At 40.6% G+C, this 21,921-nt stretch overlaps 1 protein-coding gene across 10 annotated transcripts in view; it reads left to right on the top strand.

The window, feature by feature from the left end:
- NTRK3 (neurotrophic receptor tyrosine kinase 3) overlaps positions 1-21,921 on the top strand; it is a 956,517-nt gene that overhangs the window by 278,832 nt on the left and 655,764 nt on the right. For all 10 annotated transcript variants that reach the window (XM_073568722.1, XM_073568721.1, XM_073568726.1 and 7 more), the window contains exon 4: positions 1,554-1,625. In XM_073568722.1, the coding sequence (XP_073424823.1) occupies positions 1,554-1,625 (72 nt within the window). The remainder of the gene's footprint in view (positions 1-1,553; positions 1,626-21,921) is intronic.

Genomic DNA, 21,921 nt, shown 5'->3' on the forward strand with positions numbered 1-21,921 from the left:
TGTAGCGAACATGCATCCTGGTGCGTATGTATGTAATCAGATACATATGGATGCATGGAGTGACAGCATAAGCAAATTTCATGCCTACAAATGTACCAAGCATAATTGGCATAAATGGAGGTACTCTGTATATTGTGCCATTTGCATAGCACACTGCTAAATGTGGGGTGGACTGCTCTTTGATAACAACATAGCACATCACACTGCTAGGTTAAAAATCACTACATCAGAATGCTTTGCTTCTGTTCTGATGCACTGTTATGCAGTTTTGTTTCTGTACTGAATTGCTTTATTATTTGGGCAATGGATGGTAATATTATATACATATAGCAGATGTTACCATGGCTGAATAACTAATTTATAGCAGCCCTTTAAAATTTGTTTTGGAACTTTATTTTCTACCTCCTGCTATAGCTTAATCAGGCAGCTGAAGACTTTGAAGAGTTTACACTTATCATAAATTTGACAGATTTATTTAATTGATTAGTGTGGACACTGCATTTGCTATATAAATTATTTATTATTATTATAGACTGGCATTTGTTTCAGCCACTTTCATGCAATATCTGTAAATATTTGTCATGGCTAGGTGTTGGGTTTCAATCCGATAATCTGTTGGTGCATGGTCGGTTTCTTTCTCTACTGGGCTGCAGTCCTTTTCATCTCTGTCTAAATTCTGGTGGTTTCTTTTGTCTCGATTTTCCTTTCTTCTTTGGCTTTTCTCCAGGTGTTTTCCATTTTCCCTTTCGGCTCTCTCAAATCACATTTTGGGTTGAGCTTTATATGTTCACCTTTCACTTAACTCACTTGCTGGCTATATTTCCATATAGATTGGTGATTGGAATGCCAGCTCCTCAGCTAGGGGCTTAACTGGTCTGGTAAGTCCCAGATGTTTTTGCTGCTGCAAATCTGTGAGTTTTTCTCCCCAGCACCTTCTTCTTCACATTTGGGAGTCTGGGAGGTTTTACTTATTCTGTTTGTTTTTTTGGTTTGCCTTATTTAGTCCTGTCTATCTTTTGTGAACGTGTTTTAGCTTCTCACCCTGGGTTCTCATGTCTCCCTGCATGCTTTCCTCTACCTTTGAAGAATTTGTGTTGCAGCCTCCCTTCTGGTTCCTCAAAAATCCCTTGACTGCCTTTTAAGAAGCTAGGTCCCAGGAGGTGTATTAAGCTATGTGGCTAGGTCCTTTACTAGACTGTACAGGGATCAGTTGCCAGACCTGTAATTGCACTTGGGCAGCTTCTTCCTAGTGCATTGACACATCCCTAATGCACTTCCAAACTCATTTTCAAATGGTTTCTATACTAAATTTCTACTGACTGGCACATTAGCTGCCACGATAAAGATATAATTTCTAGTGAGGTCCAAAAGCATATACAGTCATTCCACTGCTTCCATATGTAAAAATGTGCTGACAGGTTCCTTTTAGCAAGCCTATTGGCATTCAAATTTTGTATTTTCCTATTTTAAGCTTTTTTTCTTATTCTGCATTTACAGCTTTGATTTCAAAATCTTAATATCTGATAATATAATATAATACAATTGTCTTGCAGAACAATCATGAACTCTGGACTGAGAACTATCCAACCACGAGCATTTTCCAAAAATCCACATTTGCGCTACATGTAAGTAAATATATTAATTTTCTCATTGGTAGAACAATTGCTTACTGGAAAATGCTACATAGTGACATTTCTTTTCTCATACTGTATATATGGGTGTGGAGTTTTCATAATGATTTGTACCGTGGTAACCTTGTTATGTATATAACAAAAAACCTTAAAAGATTTTTTTCATCTTTTTTTCACTTCATGTGAGAAAGCGTTCGCTCTGGTCATTGAGGGAGTTGGAATCTTCTCTGCTGCTTCTTTCATATTCCAGTTGATCTACACTACTAAAATGTCTTTAGCTTTAATTTCCGCTCATAAGGTTTTCCAGTTTTGTCACCTGAATAAGTGATCAAAACACGAATGATTATCTCATCATTGCAAAGCGCCAAATAGACCGTTTACCTATCCCAGGACACATCAAAATTTCATTAACTTTTCTAGTTCTTTCTTTTTTCCCCACAAATGATCACTCAAAGTTGAAATAAAAGAAGAAAAAAATGGATTGTTCTCTTACCTGCTGAGATATTGAAGGATTTATGTCACTACAGAGTGTAGTTTCCATTCTGGCTGTGCTGAACTTACAAAGAAATTGTGTAACATTGTAGAAAGCACCACCATGTCTATGACTATAATTCTTATAGATGATATAGCTGGCGTGATAGATAGATAGTTAGATAGATAGATAGATAGATAGATAGATATGGGACAGATAGATAGATTGATAGATAGAGGATAGATAGATAGATAGATAGATAGATAGATAGATATAGGATAGATAGATACATAGATAGATAGAGGATAGATAGATAGATAGATATGGGACAGATAGATAGATACATAGATAGATATGGGATAGATAGATAGATTGATAGATAGAGGATAGATAGATAGATTGATAGAGGATAGATAGATAGATATGGGAAAGATAGATAGATAGATAGATAGATAGATAGATATGGGATAGATAGATAGATAGATAGATAGATATGGGATAGATAGATAATAGACAGATAGATAGATAGGTATGGGATAGATAAATAGATAGATAGATATGGGATAGATAGATAGATAGATAGATATGGGATAGATAGATAGATAGATAGATAGATAGATAGATAGATAGATAGATAGATATGGGATAGATAGATAGATAGATATGGGATAGATAGATAGATAGATAGATAGAGGATAGATAGATAGATAGATAGATAGATAGATAGATAGATAGATAGATAGATATGGGATGGATAGATAGATAGATATGGGATAGATAGATATGGGATAGATAGAGAATAGATAGATAGATGATAGATAGATATGGGATAAATAGATAGATAGATATGGCATAGATAGATAGATAGATATGGGATAGATCGATGATAGATAGATAGATATGGGATTTATAGATAGATAGATAGATAGATAGATAGATAGATAGATAGATATGGGATAGATAGATAGATATGGGATAGATAGATTGATAGAGGATAGATAGATAGATAGATATGGGATAGATAGATAGATAGATATGAGATAGATAGATAGATATGTGATTGATAGATAGATTAATAGATAGATAGATAGATAGATGATAGATGGATAGATAGATATGGGATAGATAGATAGATATGGGATAGATAGATAGATAGATAGATATGGGATAGATAGAGGATAGATAGATAGATAGATAGATGATAGATGGATAGATAGATATGGGATAGATAGATAGATAGATAGATATGAGATAGATAGATAGATAGATAGATATGTGATTGATAGATAGATTGATAGATAGATAGATAGATAGATAGATATGGGATGGATAGGTAGGGAGATAGATTGATAGATAGATTGATAGATAGATAGATAGATGATAGATAGATAGATAGATAGATAGATAATAGATTGTATTCATCAGCTCTGATTAAAATTACAGTCTGTGATCGAAACGCGTCGCTTTTCTCTCATTTCTGTTGATTTTTTGCCTTTCAGTGCCATGGAATTATTTATAATTGTCTAAATAAAACATTAGAATGTTACCTAAGGAGCTGGAATTTACCCTTTTTTGCTTTTCCAGCGCACCTTATACAGCATTGTGCTCCACCACATTAAGGAAACAGTTCCAGTTACACAGACACGTTTCAAAGACAGAAGTATGGTGGCATTCACCAGTTAATTAAATATGAACCCTTTTTTCCATACAGTTTCCGTGTGGAGCACATGGATACAAATGGACAGCAGTCATTTTGAGCCAGCCAGGTGCGTCTTCCTGGTGAGGGAGGTGGATGTTCTCCATGTGTATCCATGTTCTCCACCACCTTCTGCCCCGTGCTGTTGGTAAACCACGGCTTGAGCGCAGCTTTCACAACTGGAGACTTTGTTTTCCGGTAACTAATACACTATTTCTTCTAATCTAAGTGTTCCTTATTATGTTGTGCTTTGTATGGCCACACATTGATTTTTTTCTAAAACATCTAAAGACTGAACATTGAGAATTACAATTTAAACACTTGTAGATATATCCTCGTGAACGGGCACGGCCATTTAATTGAACTGGACATTCTATTTCAGAGGTTCATACATTTTCCTGGCAAAATAAAACTGTAGTTTAATTTTTGGTTTTAAATTGCTGTTATTTAGGGCAGATGATTGGTATAAGGCAACACAACATTTTACAAGTCTTTATGAAGCGTATTACAAGACTGAATGTGACACCTAAGCATAGTACAGGGGTGCAGCTTGACGGCAGTGACAGATGTCTTTTCTTCAGTTTTGCTTTGTACTTACATATTTCATAAAGATGAAACATGAAAACTCTTCCTGCTTATAACTAGGTTTTTAAACTTAAAAACAGAGTGAAATCATCATGCTCCTGCTGTTATCACTCCCAGACTTACGTAATTGCCTTTGGTGCACATACCGGACTAATCATCCAATTTTCTGGTAAACTATTTCCGTTTATCAGCATTCTGCCAGCACTACATGTGTTGGAACTCTCTCTCACTTCCCAACATGGACTGTTCCTACCATTGTCCAATAGCTTGCCCGCTTAGAGCTGAAACCTGGTCTCTTTATCATGCCTGTTTGCAGTTTGAAATACAGGAGAGCAAGAACCTAGAGACAAATCTCTGCCTACCTCCTGCATTCCTCTCTAGAGCTGGATAACAAGCACTGAGAGACACCTAGTGGCACCTAGTGGAACTATGGAGTAAGATTTCATTACTAAAGGGAACCATTCTTGTAAAATAATGCTAGTGTGGTACCCTGAAAAGTCAGGCATCACAAATGTCTGTGAAATTTGATGGTGTGAGAAGCCAGCTCTTCAGTCATTTTTACACACACACATGTAATTAGCATAAGGGCTATTGTGAAGTCTGGTGAGTAGTAGCCCTCAAGGGAGAACTACCAAGCCCTGGAGAAGCATCCCTGGATTCCCGAGACTAGGTTGTGCTGGAGATCAAGGAGGTCAATCACTGCCTTTGCTTGTAGTTGCTTTCGGGACTCCAGCGATTCTGTACAGCCACATGGGACATAGTGTCCTGCGAGATTCAAAGAGGGCTCAACTGCCAGATGAAGTCAGTTTTGAATTAGATAAGGGATGTCTTGATACAATCCTTATCTATAAAAGTCTTCAGCACAAAAAGTAGCAAGTCAAATGAGATTTATTTAAAAAAGATTCATGTATTCACAGGAAAGCAAGCCAACGTTTCGGCCATTCGGGCCTTTATCAAGGTAAATCTGTGAATCGAGAAGCCAAGAATCCATGTGAGAGGCTCCTGTAACAGAAGGATAGCATGAATCCTTGACATCCCATTTGCAATTTTTGTGTGCCGCTGTTTTTTATTGGATATATTTGCGATGAACGTCTAACTTCAGAGCACCATCTATTGATAACAGTTGAGCACAAACCCATTCCCTACTGGATATGATCCTTAGTTGCCAGCTGTGGGAAGAATGCTGAGGTACTTTCCTGTAAGTCTGAGGTGGCGTGGAAGCCAAGGTCCAGGCTCAGAGGAAATGTTTTAGTGCACGTATAGAGTTATATGTAGCAAGAGTGAGGAGAGCTGCTACACATTGCCAGAAAAGAGCTGGGTTCATCACATCATGAGAGGCTGTTGGCTCAGTCTAATGATTAACTGGAGAGATCTGTAATCATCATGATCATCATGATCATCCTCCAGTAAAAGTGAGTTTTGTTTCCTGTTGCACCTTAGATCTGGACATTGCTTATTGAGCCAGGCTGATCCTGCATCCCTTCCAAAACTTTCATCTTTTTATTCTGCTGAGGGTGGCCCGCTGTCCAGCAAGACCACCATGACAGTTGACCGCCATTATGCATGGTGGAGGCCGACCTAAATACTATTAGCCTACAGATATGGGGTTAATCTGTAGGTTAATAACACTCTGACACAATATGACGCCAGCATTGAGAGATCCGCTGCCAGGAGGAAATAAACTTTATTCCCCCGGCAGCATTTGGCCTCCAGTCATAGGAGTTGCCCCGACATGGTTTTGGTCACCGCTTTGTGCATATAGAGAGCAGTGACTGTAAACGCGACCTGGCACTGACTGACAGCAGGATCCACATTAGAGCCAGCAATCATTGCAACGGGTCACAGGTCCCTTTACGCTGACAGGTGTCTGAAACTGTTCCAGGGCCTTCCCAATGACTGCTGACAGAGGGAATAAAGTTATTTTCATCCTGGCAGTGGGGCTTTCAGATTGCTATTCACTTGCAGACTAACCCCAAATCTGCAGGTTAGGAGTGTTATTTTACATAACAGGTTACCTTTACAGAGAATAATTCAATCAGAGCTCCGTTGCTTCGTTTGTTTGCATGGAGAATTTTTTTTTCACAATGTTAGCAAAATAATGCTAACTATTAGGGTTGTTTTCATGCAGCAGCTAAAAGTGACCTGTTTTCAAAACTTTTGCCATAGACCTACATCCTCTCTAATCATAAAAAGCAATGGAAAAAAAATGTGATAATAACACTTCTTCTGTACTTAATTGAAGAATATCTCCTTTCATCCATTTTTTGGGCTTAACAAATCCTGTAATGCATGGAACAAGATTTCCAGCTTAAAAAAAACAACAAACATCAAAAACATAACCTGATTTTGATATTACATTCTGTCACGAGATACATATGATAAACTACAAGGGGCGCCTGAAAACTTTGAGGCCCACCCATGAAATCTTTTTTGCATGGTCTTGTTTTGCAATGCAATATGTTATTTAGTTAGTTGAATGGTCTCATGAGCAATCTGGATTTATTTTGCTTTTTTTTTTGTTTCCGTTTCATTTTATAGTTGGGTCGCAAGGCTGAAATATGGAAATAGAGAAGTTGGCAAAGTTCACACATCGGCTGTTGCAATGGCTGCAATGGCTGCAAATCCACCTTCCACCAAGGTGCTTTTTCATCTGTGGGAATAGGTGATAGTCGGAGGGAGCCAAATCAGGGGAATAGGGTGGGTGCTGAAGCAGTTGGAAACCACAGGAGAGAATTGCAGCAGCCGATGTGTGAACTTTGCCAACTTCTCCATTTCCATATTTCAGCCTTGTGACCCAACTTTAAAATGCTGTAACGGAAACAAAAAAAAGCAAAATAAATCCAGATTACTCATCAGACCATTCAACTAACTAAATAACATATTGCATTGCAAAACAACACCATGCAAAAAAGATTTCATGGGTGGGCCTCGAAGTTTTCAGGCGCCCCTCGTATATGTTGCAAAGCTTGTGAATTACAGCTCATCAAGGATTTTGCTAGCTTCCCTTAATATGGTATTGAACTGTTCCTCAATTAAATTCAAGAAAGTAAAAGGGAATATTTACACTATCCGATTATCAAAACGACGTGTTCCCAAGAACGTGCGCTCCCGATAATTAGCCAGTGGAACTGGACATCAATAGCCATATTTAAAAATCTCATCATTCTCTGCAGCACATTGCCCTGTGTATACAATGTCAGTCTGTCTGCACAATGATCGTATTATCGTGATTTTTGTGTGCATGAGAAGTGGGCCCTTAGTACCGCATTCCGACACAGGGTAATAGACTCGTATACTATGAGCCTTATATACCATGTATATAACCATCCAAAGTAGACATGAAGCGAGATATATCTTGACCTGAAAGGTGCTTCCAAGATTGCAAGTTACAAACTACCTAAAAGTGCACTAGTAATAACTCGACCATAGCTCCTGTCTTGAAGTTTTGTAGAGATCTATATAAATTTGTAAACTCGGTGTAGCCAACAGCATTTAGCTGTACAAGATATTGTGATCAATGTATCATGGTAAAAGTTCTTGCTGTAAAGTCTGTCACCTGAACATAGAAAATGACTTGTAATAAAAGCTAGTTCAGAAAGTAGAAAACCCCTGGGCCGTCTCCTGCTTTGCTGTGTCTTCCCATTACGCTGGTGACACAGATCTTAAAATGTTCTGTATAAAGTCACCTTTCTGAAGTTCTGACAGACTTCGTTGGCTTCACTGGAAGTGAATGACAAATAAATATCCTCAAATAGGTGGCAGATCATTTCTCACAGAACTGGAGCTTTTAAAAGAAAAAAAAAAGAGTAAAAGCTAATTTTTCATTCTACACCTCGCGTCATCTCCCTGCAGGGGTGAAGGGAAGTACTATATGTCTCCATTTACAAACCCCCCATTGGTACCTGCTGTGATGTGCCAAAATTTTTTTTTTCTTATTTTATTTTTGTAGCTACAAATAAAACCATTCATTTCCTTTAAGTGTGTTTGAGATCAGTCTCTGTTTCCAGACTGATTCTCTAGCTTAATGGTTCCTATGAAACCATGTTTTTGCAACTTTAACCCCAGCTGAACCTTTCGGTAACATAAGATGGATGTTTTTCAGACAATATTTCTCTGTTCTTATCTTATCTGTTCTTATGATTGTGTAATGTGGATTAGAAAATTACCTCACGGTTCATATCAATTTTACTCTTTTTATACTGCAGAAAGCACATGGATACAGCACTGCAAGCATCTGTCATGCCAGGGCAGGGAGATGCATAGCGAGCCACGCAAAGGGAGAGGGGAAAAATTGAAAAGGAAGGCCCTGACGATAAGGAGAGGGGGAGATGGTCATCCCTCAATGCTCACCTAGTACTGAATCCTGCGCTCCCTATCGCCCTAAATGGGTCTTTCCCCCCGTACACCGTCACTTGCCTAAGCACTGGGTAACCCTGGGCTTTGCCTTAGCTACTGAGATGGAAAGTAAGACATTAATCTTACTTCTACCGCAAGACAACACAAGGAAGGAGACTAGCAGGGGGAAACAGAAAAAAAATAAACTTCATGGCCTCAATGGAGGATACAACAGCTTCTCCTACAAACACCCTTTCCAGAGAAGTCAGACTCAGGATAGAAACTCTTTTGCTGGCATGGGAGGAAGCCAGAAGTGAGTTTAAATGGTGAAGGTGGAGTGTTACTAATAAGCAGCAGCTGAGACTAAAGCCAAATGGAATCTCAGCAGGAACTCTTAACCCATTACGTACCAAAAGAAACAATAAAGGTGCATCAGTCCAAACAGGAACTGTAGTCAGCTAATTTCTGTGATCTTCTGAACCCAGGCTCACCACAGGTCCCAGCAGGGTGAGGCACATTCGTAACAACACCACTCTGGCATTTTTTTTATTGCAGCCCTCAAGTGGTGCTACTAACAAACAATTCTTAAACCCAGTATTATTTTTACTAGCTGCCGTCTTCAGATATTTCCGGTGCCTCCTTATTCCCACGATACCATCTTGTGACCTCAACTTCTGATTGACCGAAAGTCAAAGGTAACAGTCGCAAGCTCTCAATGTACGTCTATGAGAGCGTCGTTCTGGCCTTGTTATGTTTCTCATAGACTTACATTGAGTTGTGATTTTGGAATTGTGCATCAAAAACTGGAGAGATCAGGCAGATCACAACCTGAAGAAGTCAACAAGAGCAGTGATATGAAAATGGCTGCTGGTGAATATTAAAATAAGTGCAGCAAATTTACATTAGTGACACCAGTCCAGTGCTAAAAAAAACCTGATGAAGTGGTGCTTTCAACAGACATCCTGCCTGGTGCAAAGGTAGTAGATTAAAAATGTGACATTAGCCCTCGATGCCACTAGAGTCAAATATTGTATAACCTAAGTGGTCTTTACAACTGTATCTTTGGTATTTGTCCCTGTCTGAATATAATAGGTACTAAATAGCACAGTATATGACCATTGGCAATTGTAAAAGCATTTAAATATCATAGGGAATCGAATAGCAAAAATCTAATTATGGCTACTATAGAATTATTGGTACATAGCATTAATATGTCTGTTTTTTCATAAGAAAAAAATGTTTTTCATCAGTATTCTGCACCTGATTTTCATCTAGTGTTGATTTATGTGTGCATTTTTCCCATCAGTGTGGCACAGGGTTGCCAACTTGACTATTCTTTCTGAACGGCTTATCAAAAAATCACGGACAGACAATATTTTTTACGGACACTTTGGAAAATCAGTTACAATTCCTTGCGATTATCAGTGATCCATATCTACAGCGCAGAATTCTGATGTGCAGATATCAGCTGCACTCACTGTAAACTGTAAAATAACCATAATTACAGGCATACTAATCTACAGAAGTTTATTCAGTTAGAAAAGAAAAGGACACCTTCCATTTTTTTTATGAACAGGACAAAAAAGTGCCCTATGTTTATGGACTGGAAATTGGATCAAAAACTAAGAAGTCCCTCAATTTTTAATATAATCTGAAAAAATACAAATAAATCAAGATGAAATATGTGTAAGTGAATGTGACATTAATAAGATCATGCACTAGTTGGGAATTTGGTTGTGACATTCTCTATATTGAGCCAGAACAGAAAGTTGCTCTATTAGGTTCCGTTGCCTTGATGATTATTTGGTTGTATTTTTTCAATGCGTTTTTGAGTGTGTGCTTTTGCATTCATTTTTATTGCCTTTTTGATGTTGTGGTTTTTGTGTCTTTGTGATATATATCGTGTTTTACTACTTTGTTTTTGATACTTCCTGGTATTTGGCTTTGACAAAACTTTAGCCTTGTGCAGATTGCATGGATTTTTACCTCTTTTCTGCAGTGGCAACTCACTAAAAGTGCACATATTTTTTTATCTGCATGTATTGCATTTCTATGGTGAAAATTATCACATATAATGCAGTATATGAAGAGTCAGGTTTTGCAGAGCAAAAAAAGCACAGTGGACGAGAGATTTCTATGAATCCGATCCACTTTGATGAAACCGTAACATGCTGCGTTTTTTGTTCAGCAAAAATATGTAGCATTAAAAACTCTCCAAAGCCTAATTGTGGGAATTTAACCCATGGGCTTGTGCACACAACCAATTATCAGAAAACTGGTTTTCACGGATAGCACTCATATCCACTATATTCCATGGGGTTCTGCCCATGTCCGATTTTTTCCTTAGACTGATTGTTCTAACGGAAAAATCAGAGACAAGTCCAATTTTGATCTGAGTGTTGGATCCAAATCGGCAATGCAAGTGAATGGGTTAATTAAAAACATTGGACTGCACATGGATGACATCCGAGTACGGTCTGAAATTCACAGACTGACGGAATGGAGAAGGTGGGGAAATTTATTTTTTCTTTGCATGTCCGAGAAAAATTGATGCCGCTCTGATCAAATTCTGATCAGAGTCTAATCAGAATAAATGGACTGTTATTCTCAGATGACGAGAAAAAACGTTTTGTCCATCAACCCTAAGAGTGAGCTCCCAATGGCACACCGTGCATTACGCAGATAGCCATGCATTTCAATGGACATCTCCTACTGGTCATTAGACAATGCTTGGCATCCTTCACCAATCAGAGCAGATCTGTAAGGGCTATCCACTACTTAGATATTCCAATCAGTGGTGGACCAACACCCGGCACCACCGCCGATCACTGCCGATCAAGTCTTTGCAGCCCAACAGTCAATTAGATGCAGGCAGTGTCTAGAGCTGGAACAGCACAGCCCTGAATATGTTTGGGTAATGCAGCTTAGCTACTATTGGCTTTAATAACTAGTGGACAACTCTTTCTAAAGAAGCTGATTGACAATTCGTCTCTCATACAGACGGGAAGCATTTTGTTCCCTTTTATTTCTTTGCCATAACAACAGATCGGCAATTACTTTCTGTCTATGTAATACGTAGTGAGATCCAACATCTGCGCTCTCTTAGGGAACGGCTCTTAATACTCCTTCCTGATGATGCAACGTTCACTATTCTTGTTTTAGAAGAAAGGAAATTTCCATGCATGTCACGGAGCATCACGCCTCTGCCCTGTGCTGCTGCCATAAGCAGAGGTGTCATAGCATCTGAATCAATGGGCAAGTAACTTATATTGTAGATGGCACATGTCTATTACACATTTCTTCCCCCGGGCTATTTATCAGTCAGCGGGAAAGGGACATGCAACACTCCCAGTCCGATCATTAGAAGGAGAAGCGCGGCTGAAAGAAGGAAAGCGATTGTGACTGATATTTTTGGTGCGTGCTGTCGTAGCTCTTCACAACTTCCTCCATGCCTCAGTGGAGCTCAGTCACGAACGATGGATAATATGTCAGAAGCTATTATCTGACAAATGCGACAAATAGAAGAGAGATACAAGATGACACTTTCAATTATGGTCCGGTGGCTCTTTAGAAACCGTGTCTGGTTACATGCATTGCTATTGTATACCTTTTGTTTCCCCGTATTGGATAAACGGTCACCTCTGGGATGAGCAATGGAATTTCAGGATTATAGTCAAAGATGACACAAAAATTCATTTGTACATTTGCAAGATGGTACAAGAAATGAGGAGAGAGCTAAGAAAAGGACTTCACTTTGCAAGGCATCATCTCTTAGATACTCAATTCTTGAAAGGGCGCTGTTCACATTTACACTGGTGGGCGTTAATTTCTTTCCACTTCCATTTTTATAGGTTTACACAAAAGATTTTATTTTAGGATGTAATGTGCTATGTAGGTTGTGGGAAGAAATTTGTGAAAATGTCCCTTTCATTTGAAAGAGGTTTGGATGAATCTGACCACCATCTAATACATAAAAGGACAATCAACTCACCGTTAAGAGTAGATGTCATCGAAGAATTGGGCATGTTTAGTATTATTACTACTGTTTCCTTTGATGCTAGAGGGAACTGGAGACAATTTATTCTCCTATATCTATTCAATCCAAGTGTACTTATCTATGGTGTGCTGTAGTTGGGAGAAGTAGTCATTTTATGCTTGGTGGGGTTTAGAGAATTCCCACGATACACATTTCTGGAACCAATGGTCTGCAAGTGAACATTCCCTTACCGGTGTGATTTTTGGGATTATTTCATAATTCAAAATATAGGGCCCAATAACTCTAACACATAGGGCCCAACATGACATATGCATAGCATTGGATTCATTGCTGTAAGAGTAGGTAGACTATGGAACTTTATGCCTTAGGACTCAATCAGATGGGGGTTTTTTATGCACGTGTTGTAATCATGGCTACAGCACAGGTCCATTATAGTCTATTGGGCTATTCACATGTCCTTGTGTTTTCACGGGCTGTGTGTCTATAAAGAGATTGCAGAAACATATTCATGTTTTGATCACAGTCAAAGATCAGAATCACCCGTACAACTCTATAGGTCAGTGAAAGTCACTGGCAGCAGAAGCTTTGCATTTTTTTTTGTTTTGAATATGAGAAAATCACTGATAAAACAGTGATGGTAAAAGCTGACAAACTGATGAAAATCGGATCCATACCAGTGATGCAAATCAGATGTAATTTTACAAACAAGAAAAAGCACAGACGTCTGAATGAGGACTAAGGATGTTAGCAGAGTGAGATTACAATAGAGTGCAAGTGAGCTCTGGGTGCTATTTCTGAGTACCATAATCTTACATATCATGGATACTAAAATATTCATAACTCAGTAGACCACCTGAAATAGGCAGATAAGGGCAGAATGATATCTCAGGGAGCACATAATGACTCCATCTGAACCTTTAAAGTCAATGGTTTGAACCATCAGCGTAAAAGTCTAAATCCCATTTCCCAGGGGTTCAGCCATAAGCCTCAATGATTGTGGAATTTTATTTTTATAATAAGCTAGAGGTGTGCCCAATGCTATCGCATCGGGAGGGAAGTGTGTGTGTACGTGTGTGTATGTGAGTACATGTGTGTGTGAGTACGTGTGTGTGAGTACGTGTGCGTGTATGTGAATACGTGTACGTGTGTGTGTGTGTATGTGAGTACATGTGTGTGTACGTGTGTGTGAGTACGTGTGCGTGTATGTGAATACGTGTACGTGTGTGTGTATGTGAGTACATGTGTGTGTGAGTACGTGTGTGTGTATGTGAATACATGTATGTGAGTGTGTGTGTGTATGTGAGTACGTGTGTGTATGTAAGTACGTGTGTGTATGTAAGTAGGTGTGTGTATGTGAATACGTGTGTGTATGTGAATATGTGTGTGTATGTGAGTACGTGTACGTGTGTGTGTGTATACATGTGTGTGTATACTTAAGTACATGTGAGTATGTGAGTATGTGTGTGTGTATGTGAATACGTGTGTGTGTATGTGAGTACAGGCGGTGGTGGGGGGGTTCAGCGGCGGCAGGTCCAGCGGTGGGGGGGTCCTGGCAGTGGCCAGCCGACAGGAAAGACCGCGGCTTTCAGCCTGAGCACAGGCTGCAAGCCGCGGTCTTTCCTGGTGGCTGTGACGGAGGTGGGTGGGCAGGTAGTGGCGGGGGGGCATCGGCGGCGGGTCTGGCAGCGGCGGGGGGTCCCGTCGGTGTCCCGCTGGTGGTCCTGGTACCACCAGCGGGCGCCATATTGGAACACCCATCACTGGGGTATTTCAATATGGCGGTCACCGTACTTCTGGTCGGCGTGGTGGATTGTGGGATTCGGGGACATCCAGACGGAAGTGGATGACAGACAATTTAAGGCAATTATATATATATAGATGATTACATACAGTATAAAAACTTCTCGAATAACATGTATGGATATTCTGAATTTATCATTTCTTATACTAGCATATTTTATTGAAACAGTAACTTTGGGGGGGGTATTTATTTTTTATCATAAAAGCAGGATAAGCAAAGAAAAGAGCCCTTATGATATCTTATCAGAGAAAGCTGCTCATTTCTCTTCTCTGGCTCATTTTATACTCTAAAATCTGAGGCTAAATCTTATTCAGGGAATACAGATTTTCACATTACTGAGATAGGAGATGACAATTAGTGCTCAGAAAATTCTATGGAGAGCGTAGGGAGGAGCTGTGGGCAGAAACAGACATTCTAATGCAAATTCTCCTGTAACAATATTGACACTTTAAGCACTTTCCCATAAACAATGAACATAGCAAAATAGCCCATGCTCAACTTCCAGACGGGGCATTACAGAGCCCTTTTCTCGGAACTAATGGTGTCTTATTTTTTGCATAAGGAATAACTTACAATTTCGGACAACCCATTTAGCCCAATGTGTTCAGTCTTTATTGTAGTCAAAATTGTCTTTATGTTTTTTATGCAAGTATTAGTGCAACTCCTGTGTCACTAAGAAAATATGGGGGAAGTGAGGGACAGGAAATAACAAGAAAGGGCATTTCATGAGCTCGGAAAAGGTTTTACAACACATCAGGAAGCTCTATGGATGTCTCACAGTTTTCACATCCCATATATGTAGATATAATCAATTGATTAATATCATTAGATTAAGGCTGCATCATAAATATTTCCTCTTGGATGTTTTTGGCCTTTACCTTCTAGTGCTACTCTAGTCATCTCTACATCAATGTTTCTTAGGGCAGGTGCAGATGGACATATACTGTATTCTCTCATCTGAAAGATTTGTGTCAATTATGCAAATGACACTGTGATCAATCTCTGATCAGCGTTCCGTCAGAGTGTGAGCATAGAGTGATCCGATGCTCTCAGATGAGAAGATGGAGAAAAAATGTCACCATCTTCTCCATTCTGTGAGTGTGTGTAAGGCAGCCAGGGTGGTAGTCGTGGCAATGGGCTTTACGGTTCCCACACCCTGGTGCCACTTAGATAAAGCACAATATCCTTTCTGCTGCACGAGCAGCATGTGACGCAGCACACTTGCAGGCTCTGTCAGATTCCCCTCTGCTGCTGTCATGTCGGCATGTAATGTCAGTAGTTAAAGCAGCTGCACACAGTCCATGTTTCCAAGGGTGATTAACCCCTTCAGGGTTCAGTCCTGTAATCCAGCAGGGGGTACGCAAACATGTGCATGTAAAACTTGGATAATGAGGGGGGATACAATGCAAAGTCACTTTAACCTGGTGCCATCCATGGCTCCTTGCCTCTTCAGGAGACGCGGAACAGTCTCTCTTATATTCTTCTCCAGTGCAACTAGCACAACTCACTTAAATGGGTCACTCTAATCAATGCAGGGCTGAAGACCAGCATAGTGGGCCGCACTTTGGCCCTGAATAATAATAAATGTATGGTCCGATGCTCAACAGAGCAGAGAAGTACACCTGTGCAGGAGCGCGATGTCGGGGAGCTAAGAATCAAGCAGTAGGGTGGTGTCGCAAGATGATGGGAGGTGACGGACAAAGGTCTGCGACACTGATCGGACCAGACCCCACAGGACCACCCCCAGGTGAGTATAATAAAACATATTTTTCTTATTTTGCAGGTCGGATCAGGGGCTTATCTACAGCATTATAGAATGCTGTAGATAGGTCCTGAAAGGCAGTGGCCGCATCTTATATCGGCCAAAACTGCTGACAGGTTCACTTTAAATGTAGCTTGTGCCGAAGCAAATTTCAGGTTTTAGGTCAAGACTTTGAGCTCTAATTTCATCCATTCTGGCTAAGGACAAAATATGTCATGCCAAGCATTTCCAAAATCATGCGCATGTGCTGTTGGTATCTACTTCCCATTTTGAAGGAAGTTGTAATTGTCTGGGTTCATCTGCAGACTGAGCAAGCAGGGTCAGTGCAACGCGCCTAATTGAAAATTCTCCTGAAGTAGATGTGAAAGGATTTTACAAAGGCTTTGGGTGGCATACCTTATCCCCTGGGATGTCAAGCAACTCCCAGCAGAGTATCACAAAATCCTGTATTTTTTATATGGAAGATCTCATCAGCAAAAATTCTACATCAAGTATTGAGCAAAAAAAATTCTAATATTTTTTTTCATGTCACAATGTATGTTAACCCTGCATCAGATGCAATAGGCCTGACAGGCACAGCTCACATATTTTGGTTCCCCCTCCTCTCTAAAGGGCCTGTTACACATAGCGATATCGCTAAAGCGTCACCGATTTTGTGACGCAGCAGCAATATCGCTAGCGATATCGCTACATGTGACACTCACCTCTGACCGCCCCCCCCACTGTATATTGCTGATCGCACGAGATCGGCCTGGACCATTTCTCGTCGGCGGCTTTCTGCTGGTGCCGACGAGCGAGCCATGGACGCGGGCGGAAGACGTCACCCTCGCCGCGTCTGACAGGTGAGTAACGACCGCCAAGCATCGCTGCGTCACTGGTGAGATCTGCCTGTTTGGAAGCTCACTAGCGACCATTTAGCGATGCACCAGCGATCCTGACTGGGTCATATCGTGGTCGGGATCGCTGGTGCATCGCTAAATGTAACGGGGCCTTAAGTTGGCATGAGATCCTGCCCCTCCAAGTACCTCCCTATCTTTAGGTGTTACTTGAAACCCCACCACTCAGTTTTACCGCTATCCTTGCAGAGAGCAGGTGTGATCTCTGTGGCCTCTCAGACTCATTGCGCCTGAAGCTTCTCACTTTTGAAGGTTCATACTTTCTTGTTTGTTCATCACAATTCTTTGTTTTGCTTGTTTTATGAATGAATGATTCAAAAGATTTGGATATTTCATAGAAATAGAGTGTTTTCTTACAAATAAGAGGGCTTTCTTAGAAATGGCCTCTTAGACACATTGTTCACAAACAAGTAATAATAATCACTGATATGATCTAATATATGCTTACCTTGTAATGTCTTCACATCCTGTCCCATCCAGATGTATCCAGATCCCAGAATTCCAAGTGGTGGTAGTTCACCGACCGCCATATTGGGACACCCAAGTGATGAGTGTCTCAATATGGAAACTGCTGGTGGTACCATTTTCTTGTGCGGTACCACGAGCAGAACACCATCGCACCACACTCACATACTGTATACGCCGTACACACCACACACACACACACACTGTATACACCGTACACACCACACACACACACACACTGCATACGCCGTACTCACCATACACACACATACAGTATACGCCAGGTCAAGGAAGAGATGACAAGAGCAGAGAAGACAGAAGATGGGGGAGAGAGAAAGCGCACAGGGGTGAGAGAGACAGAGCACAGGGGGAGACAGCTCAAATGGGACAGCACATGAGAGGAGAACACAGCACAGGAAGGAGAGAGACAGCAGACAAGGGGGACAGCACATGGGGTAGACATGTCAAAGAAGAGAGCACAGACGGGAGAAGTCAGCACATGGGGAAAGAGAGAGTGGATAGGTGGGTGAGCACATGGGGGGGAGAGTTTCTCAATGCTGCAAAGCCTGCCCCCATCGTGACATTACCGCCCTCCCAATGTGATAGCATCGGGCCTCCATCTAGTATAATATAATATGATATGATGTATGATAATATGATCTGCCAACCTTGCTTTTTTCTCTACCAATGTGTTTTTTCTGCTGATCTTTTAATATCTGAATTTGAGTGAATATGACTCCAGTATCATTTAAGTGCCTTATAATTAAGTTATTTCCTAATTTTATTACTTAATAATAGTTATGTCCTGAAAATGGGAGGCTATTTTGTGGTAGTTGTGAAATTTTGGTACTAATTGTTTTATTGTATTACTACATTTATCGTATCTAAATGCTTTTTTTCGCATCACATTTTTTAATACATCCCTATGAAGATCACTGATTACTATTGGAGTCCAGAAATTGAGATAATTTGATATTATAGGTGGTTTTCAAACCTGTGCCTGTCATGCACAATGCACCTGAACTCGGGGGTGTCAGAGATGCGTCTGTCCCGGAGTTCAGTAAACAAAATGAGTAAACTTGCAATTTTCACTCTGGCCACTAGGGCTATTTAGGCTCTAACTTAGGGTACTGTCACACTTAGCGATGCACCAGCGATCCCGACCAGCGATATGACGCAGTCAGGATCGCTGGTACATCGCTAAGTGGTCACTAGTGAGCTGCCACACAGGCAGATCTCACCAGCGACATCGCTGGGGACGGGGGTCGCTACTTACCTGTCAGACAAGGCGATCCTGACGTCCTCCCACCTGCGTCCACGCGTCGCTCGTCGGCGCCACAGGAAGCCCAGCAGGAAGCTGATGACGAGAAACGGTCCAGGACGTTCTCGCGCAATCAGCGATAACCAGCGGGGGAGCGGTCAGAGATAAGTATCAGACATAGCGATATCGCTAGCAATATTGCTGCTACGTCACAAAACCAGTGACGTTATAGCGATATTGCTAGCGATATCGCTTAGTGTGACAGGCCCTTTACTGTTGTTTCAGGGAAAGTTTACATCAGCTTCCTTATCATCAGAGTCAGGATTTCCATGACTGATAACACTTCTATCCACACCACTAATAACACAGAATTCACCAGTCACAATATGTGATGTCACAGATGACCCTGCTGACCCCTTCTTTTACAGTGACCTTTGCACATGCTCATTAGAACATAGGGTCAGAGTACATTCATTGTTAGTAATTTATATGTGGTTTCCCTAAAGCAACCTAAAGTTAAAGTCTAATAAAGCCCCAGTGGTCAATGTGAAAATTGCTAGATTTATAGGATTTAATACAGATTTTCTTATAAATATTGTTAACATAAAAATCTTAGCTGAACAATAGGATGTTTTCAGATGATACATCCCTCTCGATGTGTCAAGCCTTCAGGTAAGGTAGGGAAGGTCACACCAGTAAATCTTAAATAAAATCATAAAAATAATTGCCCTTGTGAAGTAACTTTCACAAAATGCCATAAGGTGATATTATCGAAGTAACATGATAAAAAAAATCAGTCCCTGTGGTGATTAATAGGCAATAATAATTGCTTTTGTAGTTAATTATATGACATTGCATTATACTTTTTTTAATTTCCTCCGTGTAATGTAGGGCACAACTGAATTGAATAGTGGAGCTTTTGTTTGCTTAAGGTATTTTGAAGATAAAGAATGACTATTGTTCACATTATCTCAGCTCACCCATCTCAGCTCACCAGGTCATTGAGGTCCCAGCTTTCATCCTTCATCGATAATTAGATGACATCACTTGGGAAAACAATGTCTTGAGATTTTTTTAGATAAGAAAGACACAGCTGTCAGTCATTCTGCAAATGACCTTGAAATATGATAACCTTGAACATTTTATGGTTAAGAGCGCAATTTATCCATATACCTGAAGAATGAAGAAAATCCAGCTCAGTGTTCTTCTAACACAATCTTGGGAATGGAGGATGATCCCAATTTTTCTCTTTTTGACATCATTTAACAGTTTATAATAAAAAAACGAAAAAAAAAGAACTAGCGCCCTCACTGGTATGAATATGCAGAAAAACAGGGAAAAAAACAGAAAGCTGCAGACAAAACACTGGATTCTGTGCGATGGAATCCAAATGAGAAGCCACAAACTGAGAATGTATAGAAAGGTTTGTCGCGCTAATCTGTTAATAGAGCCCGTATTTTGATCCCAAAAAGGTAACCAGTAGAGGTGGATATATACTAGCATATGAATACATTTAGTTGTGTATATAGTGACCACCACCATACTAGAGACCGGATTCAGAACTATAAATAAAACTGTAAATAAAAATACATTAACCCCTTTCTGCCATGAGACTTACTATCCCGCCCATGTGCCCTGGGACTTGATACCCAGGGACGGGATAGTACGTCATGGCATTTAATGTGACATCGCGACTTAAGTCGCCCTGATTTTTGACCCGCTCAGGATGGAGCGGGTCCCAGTACTTCCGGAACTGAAGGTCCTCGTTTCGTACCAGGTCAGCATTTTCCGGGGGTGGTCCCGCCAACTCGTAGAAAAGGTAAGCTGCAAAAAAGGTGCCGAGTGTGTTACAAAAAGGGAATACACAAGGACACCATTTTACCAGTGCGACACCTGCCCCGAAAAACCAGGCCTGTGTATGAAGGATTGCTTCAAATTGTACCACACCTCCATGCACTACTAATTTACATTAGTTTAGTTGGGGGCACATCTAGATTTGTTCTTTGGGGGTCTAGTATACAAAATGATGTCACATGTAGGTTTTTTTCCTGTTTAGGCACATCAGGGGCTCTGCAAATGGAACATGACGCCAGCAGACCCATCAAAGTCTGCATTCCAAAACGTCACTACTTCCCTTTCGAGCCCCGACATGTGCCTAAACAGTTTTTTCCCACATGTGGGGTACCAACGTACTCAGGTCAGATTGGACAGCGTCTTTTGGGGTCCAATTTCTCCTGTTACTCTTGGGAAAATTAAAAATTGGGGACTAAAAATCATTTATGTGGAAACAAAATAGGATTTTATATTTTCACGCCCGGGCATTATAAGCTTTAGTGAAACACTTGGGGGTTCAAAGTGCTCACCACACATCTAGATAAGTTCCTTAGGGGGTCTAGTTTCCAAAATGGGGTCACTTGTGGGGGGTTTCCACTGTTTAGGTACATCGGGGGCTCTGCAAACGGAACTTGACGCCCGCAGACCATTCCATCAAAGTCTGCATTCCAAAACATCATTACTTCCCTTTCGAGCCCTACCGTGTGCCCAAACAGTGTTTCTCCCCCACATATGGGGTATTAGCGCACTCAGGAAAAATTGGACAACAACTTTTGGGGTCCAATTTCTCCTGATACTCTTGGGAAAATAACAAATTGGGGACTAAGAGATCATTTTTGTGGAAAAAAAAATATTTTTTTTTTCTCACCTGGGCATTATAAGCTTTACCGAAACACTTGAGGGTTCAAAGTGCTCACCACACATCTAGATAAGTTCCTTAGGGGGTCTAGTTTCCAAAATGGGGTCACTTGTGGGGGGTTTCCGCTGTTTAGGCATATCATGGGTTCTCCAAACAGAACATGGCGTCCGATTTCAATTTCAGCCAATTTTAGGTTGAAAATGTCAAACAGCGCTCCTTCCCTTCCGAGCCCTACCGTGTGCCCAAACAGTGTTTTTCCCCCACATATGGGGTATAAGCGCACTCAGGACAAATTGGACAACAACTTTTGGGGTCCAATTTCTCCTGA

The sequence above is a fragment of the Dendrobates tinctorius genome, unplaced genomic scaffold, assembly GCF_039654945.1.
Source record: "Dendrobates tinctorius isolate UK_male_01 unplaced genomic scaffold, ASM3965494v1 ptg000022l, whole genome shotgun sequence".
NCBI lineage: Eukaryota > Metazoa > Chordata > Amphibia > Anura > Dendrobatidae > Dendrobates > Dendrobates tinctorius.